The 12,846-nt window shown below is 41.1% G+C and overlaps 1 protein-coding gene across 3 annotated transcripts in view; it reads left to right on the top strand.

Annotated features, from left to right (window-relative positions):
• Positions 1–12,846, top strand: part of LOC124797997 (membrane-bound transcription factor site-1 protease) — a 137,794-nt gene that overhangs the window by 100,587 nt on the left and 24,361 nt on the right. For all 3 annotated transcript variants that reach the window (XM_047261184.1, XM_047261186.1, XM_047261185.1), the window contains exon 10: positions 6,654–7,043. In XM_047261184.1, the coding sequence (XP_047117140.1) occupies positions 6,654–7,043 (390 nt within the window). The remainder of the gene's footprint in view (positions 1–6,653; positions 7,044–12,846) is intronic.

The raw sequence follows: 12,846 nt of genomic DNA on the forward strand, positions 1-12,846 counted from the left end.
TGATCCCATCCCAGAAGTCCATCACAAACTCCAACCTGCTTAATGCCTTAGTCCCTTCTCAGAACTCTCCACTAAATCCATTTCCCCACTCACCCCCATGACACCTTGCACATCCATCTTCTACTCCCAAATAATCCACAAACCCGACAATCCCGAATGCCCCATTGTGGCTGCTTATTGTGGCCCCACTGAAAGAATTGTAGCCCTTATTGACCAGCATCTCCAACCAGTTACCCATCTTTTAGCCTCCCACGTCAAAGGTATCAACCATTTCTTTCACCATCCCCACCCCTTTACCACCTGGATCCCTACTTGTCACTGTTGATGCCATCTCCCTATACACCAACATCCCTCACGCCCGTGGTCTTACCACTACTGAAACTACCTTTCCCAACATCCTTCAGAATCTAAATCCACTACCTCATTCACCGTACTAACTTTATCGTAACCCACAACTACGTCTCCTTTGAAGGGAAGGTATACAAACAAATCTGCAGCACAGCCTGGGCACCCACATGGCACTCTCCTATGCTAACCTGTTCATAGGCCATCTAAGGAGGCCCTCCTAGCCTCCCAGAACACCAAATGCTTAGCCTGGTTCAGGTTCATTTATGATATCTCCATGATCTGGGCTTGGGGCAGGAGACCCTATCTTCATTCCTTTACATCCTCAACATCTTCTCACCCACCCACTTCACCTGTGAGAGTCTTACCAAGGCCTTCACAGTCAGGCACCAACTGGAACAACTGAACCACATCCTTCAACACAGCTTTGATTACCTATCATCATGCCTTGAAATAAGGGATATCCTACCCAAAATCCTTCCCACCCCTCCTAAATTGGTGTTCTGTTACCCACCCTATCTCCACAACATCCTAGTCCATCCCTATGGCACTCCCAATCCCAAACCCTTGCCACAAGGATCATATACCTGTGGAAGACTCAGATACAAGACCTGCCCAAGAACTTCCTATTCCAGTCCTGTCACAGGTTCATCCTACCCCATCACAGACTGGACCACTTGCAAAAACAACCATGTCATTTACCAGCTCTGCTGCAATCATTGTACTGGGTTTTATATTTGTATGAGTACCAACCAGCTGTCTGCCGTGAGGACCAGCCACTGCCAAACTGTGTCCAAGAGCAAAGGAGATCACCCTGTGGCACAACATGCATCTGAGCATAACACACTTGATTCCAGTGGATGCTTCACTGCCCATGCCATCTGAACCTTTCTGAACTGCGCATATGGAAGTTATCCTTACAACACATTCTCTGCTTCCACAATTACCCCAGCCTCAATCTATGTCCCCACACCCTCCACTCAACAGTTTCCATGCCCTCTATCCTGTCATCTCCTTCCCATCATAGTCTCCCAGCCTCTTTGTTTGCCACCCTCTGCCAGTGCAACCGCCCATCTTTCCCTGCTCCTTTCCTTTTCACTCTTTTTTCCCCACCTCCCTGCCCCACAGCCTCCTGAAGCTGTACCTGTTGGCATTCTAGTCCCTGCAAACTCTGCCAGGCAGCATTCTTCTGTCCTTCCACCCATACACTAAATCCTTTCCCCTTCCCCGCCCCCTCCAGATTGCTACTGCCATCCCACGTAATAGTTGCATTCTGGTCCGAGCTGCCATAGTTGGCAATCATGTGGGTGTGAGGTGTGCTTGCTTGCATTTGTGAATGGTGTGTGTTTGTCTTCTGTCACCAAAATCTATGTGTATGTGTCTTTTGACTGTGCCTGTCTGCAACTTATTGTGTCTTCTTACAGTAAATAACAGTCTATCTTTTCCTAGATTGTTGACATTATGGATGCTGTTTAAAGAAATTTAAGCTATGAGGTAAGAAAGGTGTCATAGATGTTAGTGTTTAAGTATAAATGGCTGACTTTAGAGGCAAAGTAATTCAAATGGAATTGCCAGAATTGTTTATAGGATGTCTTTCCCTAAAGATAGTTATAAAAAAACTGGAAGAATACTTGTAATTATTCTTCAGAAGAGAAGGGACTAACAAGACACAAAAAAAACTTCAACTCTTCAGTTTCCTGTCCATGTTGTATAAGATAATCTCTAAAATTATCACCAAGCTAATAGAAAGAGAAATGCATTTTAATCAGGTGTAGGGACAAGCTCACTTTAGAGGTTGACAATCTGCAAGTTGTGAATGAAATCATAGAAATTGAGCAGTGACTATGAATTACTGCTTTTCCTGCCCTTCAGAAGTTTAGAGGAAGCTTTTTGACTCATTTTTGACCAAATCTGTACACACAAACCTTGTAAAACAATGCACTGATTCAACCTATGTTAGTAAACTGTGGAATATATATGTGAGTGCTACAGCTTTGGTTAGACATCATCGAGATAGTAAGAAATTCAAAATTGAAATAGCAATTAGGTGGGTAGTTTCTATATCACCAAAACAATTCTCAGCAGTAGTAAAAAAAATCTTTCAGATTATTACATTGGGAGAACATGGGACATAAACAAATCGCCTTCATTTTGCTTATGTTAGTGTACTGTTTGTCTGAATACAGATGAACTTCAATGATGAGTGGTTGGACTTCATAGACCAAATATGAAAGTAGACCTGGAAAACAGGTATGACAAAATTAGATTATTATGTTGAAAAGAAGAAAGCAGAGAAAAAGTGACCTAGACTGTGTTTTATAAGCCAAATAGGGTTTTAAAAATGTAAGTTTCACTTGCTCTAAACTGAAAAGTGTACAGTTGGTATGCATTACATATTTCTGATATGTCAGTGAATCATGGACTTTGTCAGAAAACCATCCAAAACTTGAGAGTTGCTCAGAAAGAAGTGTAGATATATGATGGGAAATGGAGAAAGAGTAAAATGACCAGATGGACTAGAGAACAGATGGATGTGGAAGACATAATTATGATTGCAGTCAAAACTATATGGATGTGGGTGAGCCTTCTGTGAAGCCGAATTGATGGTGAAAAGAAAAGACAGTGACAGAACCTAAAGGAAGATACACAGATCAGATTGGAAAAAGTATGGTAGGAATATGATAAATGTAGCTGAGGAATGTAAATAAGTTTTGTAATACTTTCCTTTACTGTTCCCATCTCTTTATGTTGTGCTGTTAATCATATTCAGATGGCACAAATGGATGAATTGTTGTTTGCCAAAGGTGAAATCTGAGTGCCTGTCCCGGTTCAGACTACTTTCAGTGTGAAATGAGTCAGCATCACTGAAAGCACACAGCCGATGATTGATAATTTCCGTCTCTATTGTTTCAGATAGTAAAGAAATACTGGCAGAGGTATGAAACCACATGCTACTTGAGTGAGTATGTAATTGGAGATAGCATAAAGTGTGCTAAACGATGCCATGCTGTTGTTCAGTTTGACATTGTTAACAACTTATTCCTGTGTATCCTCCTCTCTAAAGTGTGGCAGCTACCCACATTAAGAGTCAAACCACAGTGGTGGGTTGTCATAATAAAAAGTCCCAAAAGCTGGGAGTCCGTAATTTTCCATCTACATTATTGAAGTACAACCGTTATAAACCTCAGGACACATCTGTATTGTCGTGAAATCAGTAACTGCAAATAAAGCACCTTCATACAGCTATGCGGATTTTCGAAACAACTCATTATTCTTCACTTTTTAATTGTTATAATTTTTTTGACAACTTGAATGATTATTGAGTGTCAGTTGTTGTTGTTGTTGTTGTTGACATAAAACTGATGACCAGTCAATTCGAAGTCAAATAAAGAGATTCACTACAGGTACAGATCGATAATATGCAGCATGAGACCAAATGATCTTAACTGTATTACTTACATTTATTAACAGTGAGTGCTTATATTGATTAAATTTATGTTCAGATGTGTGCTCTCTCTCTCTCTCTCTCTCTCTCTCTCTCTCTCTCTCTCTCTCTCTCTCTCTCACTCACACACACACGCACACACACACACACACACACACACACACACACACAATATATTGTGTGTGTGTGTGTGTGTGTGTGTGTGTGTGTGTGTGTGAGAGAGAGAGAGAGAGAGAGAGAGAGAGAGAGAGAGTCACGTAAGTGTTTTGCACTGCTACCAAACAAAAGTAGTTGTGCATTTGTTTATATGCTGAAGAGCCAAAGAAACTGATACACCTGCCTAATATCATGTAGGGCTCCCCCAAGCATGCAGAAGTGCCGCAACATAATATGGCAAGGTCTCGACTAATGTCTGAACTAGTGTTGGAGGGAATTGACACTGTGAATCCTGCAGTGCTGTCCATAAATCCGTAAGAGTACGAGGGGGTGTAGATCTCTTATGAACAACATGTGGCAAGGCATCCCAGATATGCTCAATAATGTTCCTGTCTGGGGTGTTTAAATTAAGAAGTGTTCCTGGAGCCACTCAGTAGCAGCTCTGGATGTGTGGAGTGTTGCATTGCCCTGCTGGAATTGCCCAAACCAGCTGGAATGCACAATGGACATGAATGGATGCAGGTGTTCAGACAGGATGCTTATGTATGTGTCATCTGTCAGAGTCGTACCTAGACTAATCAGGGGTCCCATATCACTCCAGCTGCACACGCCCCACACCATTTCAGAGCCTCCACCAGCTGGAACAGTCCCCTGTTGACATGCAAGGTCCATGCATTCATGAGGTAGTGTCCATACCCATACACGTCCATCTGCTCGATAAAATTTGAGACGAGACTCGTCCAACCAGGCAACATGTTTCCAGTCGATGAACAGTCCAATGTCGGTGTTGATTGGCCCAGGCAAGGCATTAAGCTTTGTGTCGTGCAACCATCGAGGGCACACAAGTGAGCCTTCGCTCCAAAAGCCCATGGTTCGTACGCTGACACTTGTTGATGGCCCAGCATTGAAACCTGCAGCAGTTTGCGGAAGGGTTGCATTCTGTCACGCTGAATGATTTTCTTCAGTCGTTTTTGGTCTCGGTCTTGTAGGATCTTTTTCCAGGCTCAGTGATGTCAGAGATTTGATGTTTTACTGGATTCCTGATATTCATCGAACACTTGTGAAATGATCATACGGGAAAATCCCCACTTCATCACTACTTCAGATATTCTGTGTCCCGTTGCCCGTGTGCCGACTATAACATCACGTTCTGGTTCACTTAAATCTTGATAAACTGCCATTGTAGCAGCCGTAACTGATCTAACAACTGCACCAGACACATGTTGTCTTATAAAGGCATTGCTGACTGCAGTGCCGTATTCTGCCCATTTACATTCATCTGTATTTGAATACGCATGCCTACACCAGTGTCTTTTGGTGCTTCAGTGTAGAAATAAAATTTTTCACCCACTGTGTGTATACACTGATTAGCCAGAACATTATGACCACCAACCTACTTTGATATTAACCCATCCATGCGATAACAGCATCACCTGGTGAGGAATGACTGCTAGTCAGACACAAGCACAGTACATGTAGTATCAATGAGTGTTCATACTGTATGTAGAAGGTAGAGGGCACACAATCGATCTGCTTTTGACTGAAGGAAGATTGTGATGGCCCAGAGGCTCATCATGAGCATTTTGGAAACTGCACGACTTGTCGGGTGTTCAAGGAGTGCTGTGGTGAATGCCTTCAACACATGGCGAAACCATGGTGAAACCATACCCCGATATCATGGGGTTGGGCGGCCAGCCCTCATTACAAATGTTGGACGTCATAGGCTGGGCAGACTGGTAAAATAGGACAGACAGTGAACTGTGGCAGAACTAACATCAGACTTTAATGCTGGGCAGAGTACAAGTGTGGTTGAACACCAAGGGCACCGAACACTCCTAACAATGGGCTTCCGTAACCGACGACCCATGCCTGTGCCAATGTTAACACAACAACATTGGCAATTATGACTGAAATGGGCATATGGACTTTGGTGTAGTGACAAAGTATTGTGTGGTCTGGTGAGCCCTGACGCCTTCTTCATCATACTTACCTTCTTCATAATGCTGACGCGAGGGTGCAAATCTGTCATTTTCCAGGGAAACAGCTCCTTGACACCTGTGTGCAGTACAGAGACAGGTTGGCAGTGGCTCCAGTATACTCTGGGGAACATTCACACGGACATCCACAGATCCAGTGGATCTCATGCAAGGCAACATGATGGCCAAGCAGTATCGTACACTGGTTGCAGACACCATGTAGACCCCTTCATGACAACCATTTTTCCTGACAGCAACGGCATATTTTTCAACGAGATAATGCACCATGTCACAAGGCAAGGAGTGTGATGGAGTGTTTTGAGGACTCTCCAACTCACCAGATCTGAACACAGTTGAACACATCTGGGATGTGATTGAATGGGATGTCAGAGCTCATTGCCGCCGCCCCCCCCCCCCCCCCCCCCCAGAATTTATGGGAATTAGGTGATTCGTGTGTGCAGATGTGGTGCCAGCTCCCTCCTACCAAGGCCTCACTGCTTGCATGCCATGACACATCACTGCTGTTATTTGTACCAAAGGTGGACATACCAGCTATTAGGTAGGTGGTCATAATATTCTGGCTGATTAGTGTATAAACCATCTGAATGTTTTATGATTTTAGTCTTTCTTACTCTGTTTTTGGTACATAATTTGCTATCTGAAGAATGTCTTTCGCATCCCTAATATTGTCACAAACAAAAGTTTCCATAGATTTTGTATCTTCCTTGCAGCTACATAGATCTCAGTGAGTGCCAGTACATGTGGCCATACTGCACACAACCGCTCTACTACGGGGCCATGCCAACCATTGTAAATGTGACCATTCTTAATGGTCTGGGTGTCTCAGGTCGGGTGACAGAGGTACGGTGGCATCCGTATACTCCACAGTTTGGACACCACCTTGATGTGTCATTAACACACTCTGAACTTCTGTGGCCATGGTCCGGCTGGCTGGCAATCAGTATTTCTGTCGCAAGAGCAGCTGCAGGTTGGGAAGGAATTGCACAGGGACATATAACAGTCTCAGTAGAGTCACCACCTGAAGATGGAGAGACAGATTCTCGACATTCTTCTGTTAACCTGTCCATCAAGGCTAAAATTGTGCCAACACCACCACGTCAGTAAGTACTAAAATTCAGTAAAGAAATTACATAGATTAACTATGACATACTAAAGTCCACTGCATGTCTGAAAATCCATTTCATTGTTCTTCCTGATGCTTAAGACATACCAGATCCTTTACTATATGGGAGGAGGTGCCATTGATATCAACCCAGTTTGGTTGTAGAAACATGTTCACACATGTTGCATAACAGTGTAAGTCAAGTCCACAGTTTGATACCCAGAATATTTGTTTATACAGCTAGTTAAAATAGTTCCAATAGATGAACTTGTATACAGTGCTATGATAAAATTGTTTGTTTTGGATTCATAATCACCAATGGCAGTACATCCAAAGTTCTTGAAGGCTTACAAAGAATGAACTCCATTATTTGGAACAGTTAAGAAACAGGCAGCTAAATTTAGATGTGTTAAACTTTCTCTTGCAGTAGACCCATGTGAAGGACGTCCCAAAAATTCAACCATAATGGAAAATTAATGAAGGCTGACTTTCAGAGTGTATACAGTAGTCTTAATATAATTTATTAATTTTCTTTTTAATTTAAAAAGAAATTAGTGCCTGGACCACAATTTTCCCCCCTTATGCAATTAAAGCATAATAACTAGTTTCAGTTGCTTTCTGAAACCATCTTCAGTTTGCAAAAGCAGAGGAAAATTAGCGCAAGAAAATTTTGTACAATAAAGTAGGATATAAAACAATGTATAACAGCTGAACGAAATTCATAAGGAGAGCCAATGCCAGTAGCAAAAGTGAACTTGTAACAAATCCACTTAATAATATTGTATAAGTAACATGTTATTGCTTTTACTGCTAAGTAACATATGACTTATACAATACTGTTAAATGGATTTGTTATATGTGTGGTTGATTTTCCTCTATTTGTTTAAGATCTGAAGGTGGTTTTGCAGAATGCAACTGAAACTAGTTATTGTGCTTTAACAATATTAAGCGAAAAAATTGCAGTCTTGGCATTCTTTTTTTTTTTAAATTAGAAAAATTTATTTAGTAAACAACGAAAAATATTGTGGCATCTCGACAACTGAATTAATTGAGCTTGTAATGTGACAGTCTTCTTTCTCTTTTGTACAGTCAATGTATGCCTAGTTCACTTTTTATATACACACTTGCATCAGATTTTGACTGCTATTATTAATGCCATTGTTGCTGTTGTGCCTGTGTCATTTAGCAGAGACCCACCACTTGAACCTCACCACTGAGTATTGGCAATTGGATGAGGCTGGGCTGAGGTTAATTTACTGAAAGTCATAAAAGTAATAAGTATTTCATTAAAATTGGCATAAACTAGGTGAAGAGGAAAAAAACCTTGAATGAATCACACTGGGAATAATTATAAAACTGTATTCACAATGCAGCTGAACTTCGTTACCAAGTAGCTGCAATTGAAAGAATCATTTTTCAGTACTTGCATACCATATTCACTTGCATGCAAATGGAATCGTGTGAGTTAAGCTACTCATTACTAATACAAAACTTACGATTCAGTCTCTACAGCACAAAGTGGCTTTTAAGTTAAATAATGCAGAGCTACTCTCATGTGATGCAGCAATACAAAACATTTAAATGATGTGGTGAAACGTTCAGCTTTATTGATGATTTTTATATTAATTTAGTTGTGACCACATTTGTTTTTTGACAGCACAGCACAGAAAGACGTATTTATGGCTCAGGTCAAATGAAAAACCATGTACACATAATTTCACTATCTTCGTTACTTTAACTTTAAATATACAGACAAGGTTTGGGCTTGCACAGTTTGTGATTGCCCTCATAGCAGCAGTAACAATATAGACATGTTATCAAAATGCATGTAATGCAGATTTTGTGATCATCTTCTTTCCTTACATGATTAATCAAGCCTGTGCTATATAGGTAAATAGGCATGTTTACATCACTGTGGACATGGTTGAAGACCAGTGAATTTAGATTTTAGGTTAACCTCAGCTTCTTATCCTGCTAGCTATACACTTGCTATACAGTTTGTAGTTTGGGGTAGGACAGTCTGCAGACTAGCAGTCAGTGGTATCGGTCCAGTAACAATGTTTTCTAGCTACAGTAAATAATGCCTTCCTGACCACTCACTTCAAGCAGGTACATTTATCATAGTTCCTTGCAAACAGTGTAAGTTTTGAATTTATAATGGGAGATACGATACTGCGTGAAGAGTTTGACAGAGCACTGAAAGACCTGAGTCGAAACAAGGCCCCCGGAGTAGACAATATTCCATTGGAACTACTGACGACCGTGGGAGAGCCAGTCCTGACAAAACTCTACCATCTGGTGAGCAAGATGTATGAAACAGGCGAAATACCCTCAGACTTCAAGAAGAATATAATAATTCCAATCCCAAAGAAAGCAGGTGTTGACAGATGTGAAAATTACCGAACTATCAGCTTAATAAGTCACAGCTGCAAAATACTAACACGAATTCTTTACAGACGAATGGAAAAACTAGTAGAAGCCAACCTCGGGGAAGATCAGTTTGGATTCCGTAGAAACACTGGAACACGTGAGGCAATACTGACCTTACGACTTATCTTAGAAGAAAGATTAAGGAAAGGCAAACCTACATTTCTAGCATTTGTAGACTTAGAGAAAGCTTTTGACAATGTTGACTGGAATACTCTCTTTCAAATTCTGAAGGTGGCAAGGGTAAAATACAGGGAGCGAAAGGCTATTTACAATTTGTACAGAAACCAGGTGGCAGTTATAAGAGTCGAGGGACATGAAAGGGAAGCAGTGGTTGGGAAGGGAGTAAGACAGGGTTGTAGCCTCTCCCCGATGTTGTTCAATCTGTATATTGAGCAAGCAGTAAAGGAAACAAAAGAAAAATTCGGAGTAGGTATTAAAATTCATGGAGAGGAAATAAAAACCTTGAGGTTCGCCGATGACATTGTAATTCTGTCAGAGACAGCAAAGGACTTGGAAGAGCAATTGAATGGAATGGACAGTGTCTTGAAAGGAGGATATAAGATGAACATCAACAAAAGCAAAACAAGGATAATGGAATGTAGTCTAATTAAGTCGGGTGATGCTGAGGGAATTAGATTAGGAAATGAGGCACTTAAAGTAGTAAAGAAGTTTTGCTATTTGGGGAGCAAAATAACTGATGATGGTCGAAGTAGAGAGGATATAAAATGTAGGCTGGCAATGGCAAGGAAAGCGTTTCTGAAGAAGAGAAATTTGTTAACATCCAGTATTGATTTAAGTGTCAGGAAGTCATTTCTGAAAGTATTCGTATGGAGTGTAGCCATGTATGGAAGTGAAACATGGACGATAAATAGTTTGGACAAGAAGAGAATAGAAGCTTTCGAAATGTGGTGCTACAGAAGAATGCTGAAGATTAGATGGGTAGATCACATAACTAATGAGGAAGTATTGAATAGGATTGGGGAGAAGAGAAGTTTGTGGCACAACTTGACCAGAAGAAGGGATCGGTTGGTAGGACATGTTCTGAGGCATCAAGGGATCACCAATTTAGTATTGGAGGGCAGCGTGGAGGGTAAAAATCGTAGAGGGAGACCAAGAGATGAATACACTAAGCAGATTCAGAAGGATGTAGGTTGCAGTAGGTACTGGGAGATGAAAAAGCTTGCACAGGATAGAGTGGCATGGAGAGCTGCATCAAACCAGTCTCAGGACTGAAGACCACAACAACAACAACAACAACAATGTTTCTGTCTACGTTGACTGTAGTAAATTTTTACACTTAACCCATTGTGGCTGCTATGTCCAAGTTTCTAGTCTGCCCGACCGGCTCAGTCTTTCTGACCAGCTAAAGGGGTGAAGGTATTGTGCACCTCACTGGCAGATGGCTGACTCAGCCCTACTACCGCTGCAGGCTTCGGCCACTGTCAGCTAATCGCATGTTCCAGTGCACATAGAACCACTCTTCAATAATATTCTTTAAATCAGTGTCACACTGTACAGTCACAGTGGTTGCTGTTTTTTATAACCAAAAAAGAGAGCTTCAAAACTAATCCAGGGTTTCTATTACAAGTTTTTTCTAGGCTAGGAAAAAGTTTGTTTAGAAAAATGGTAAGAACTTTTTTACTTGTGATAGGAAAATGATGTGACTTAGGGTTTACACTAGAAATGTACATGCCTGCAACCCATAAAAAGCTCGTTAACATTGGACCAATACTTTTCAAGATATTAAGTTTTAAAGTGACCAGTTCCTAGAGAAGTCGCCAAAAACTCAAACCGTCTTCTGTTCTGTTCAGCTGTGAGTGTTGCAGAGAAACTGCACATATTTTGCTGCACTGCTAGCCTTTTGCAACATCTGATGCATGAGATGTGTAGGATAGCTCATGCCCTTTTCCGTTATCTATGTTTGTATCACATGTACACTCGACAGAAAAAAAGTGGGTCAAGCCTGAATTCCAACGTGTAGGCTGCACCTGAATGTATGCAACCAGCATAGCATATCTGTGTTGCACATCGTCGCAACCCTCAACAGTACAGTCATTGTAAGATACACAATGGGTACCACTAGAGACTACTAGAGAACACCGGTCTTTATGACAGTCCATCCAGATGTTAAGTAACACCACGATAGTACAGAAGAGATCAGACAGTCCTTAACATTTGTAAACTAAACTTAATTACAGTAAGTGGCGTTTCAAACGTTATGGGACAGCTAATTTTGTCACAAATCGTTCAGTAATCCTTAGGCACAATTAAATATTTGAGACAGTATATGGATTTATAAAGTTGTGTGGCAATTGGAAACAAGTTCTTTGCTGTCTAAAAGGTTTACCCAACATATGCTGAATGTCGTTCAGCATTCAACAGGGAGTGGTTTCGCATCAACTTTATGTAATACTAAGAGTTAAAAGAAAACGTGATTCACGGCGCCAAGCACTCTACGGAAATCTCAACATTAACAGCGAATCACAAGTAATATCATTGTTCACATTACTCATCAACAGTTACTTGTACAGAAAGTTGTACTTTAAATGACATGTCCAACATCTTCATTCTGGATCCGGATGCAAATCCAGAACGTAAAGCCATTGTTTACCAAGCAAAGCTTTGTGCCTTATCGAGACTCGATCACTAGGCAGAAAGAGATGTCAAATATTGACGTTTGCACCAGTATCAGTTATCAATTCTCAACTTGAACGTAAATGACCATAATGTTTGTACAAAACCAGGAACCCTAACATGACAATTACCTTCTTGGTAATTAACCTCGAAAGACGACATATATTGTTGCATTGTCAAGGAACAAAGGATGCACATGTTTAAAATTGAAATGCCATCATGTAATGCTGGTGACAAGGATGCGAACCCAGCATCTAATCGGATTGTTGAATAAGTACATAAAATCAGAATGTAGATATGACAGTTTGTCACCAGTAGTGAGGTTGGAACCTTAAATGATGACTGAAGTTGTATTGCCTGACCGGGATTCGAACCCAGCGCCTACCACCGTCGTTGTCTAACCAGGAACAGACGAGAAGTGTCCAATGTTGGTCCACCATTAGCGAGATGTTCGCACATTTAACTAGAAATAAGGCGATGAAAACGTCTATGCTGACTGAGAGGCTGACTGAGAGTCGAACGCCACACGAGGTTATGAAGACATGTTAATAATCAAATTCTTATTCAGTAGTAGCTAGGAGTAGCATGTTTTGTTGCAAACCTTAAGGCTTTTCTCATCCCTAGTAACGTGTTGCCTAATATCTGCGATGTCATGGTGTTTACAAGTGGATTGACTGCTGTAAAGAGCAATGTTCACTAGTAGTCATGTATCATTGAGATGTAAATGAAGTGCCTCA

Source organism: Schistocerca piceifrons, chromosome 5 (assembly GCF_021461385.2).
Source record: "Schistocerca piceifrons isolate TAMUIC-IGC-003096 chromosome 5, iqSchPice1.1, whole genome shotgun sequence".
Lineage (NCBI taxonomy): Eukaryota > Metazoa > Arthropoda > Insecta > Orthoptera > Acrididae > Schistocerca > Schistocerca piceifrons.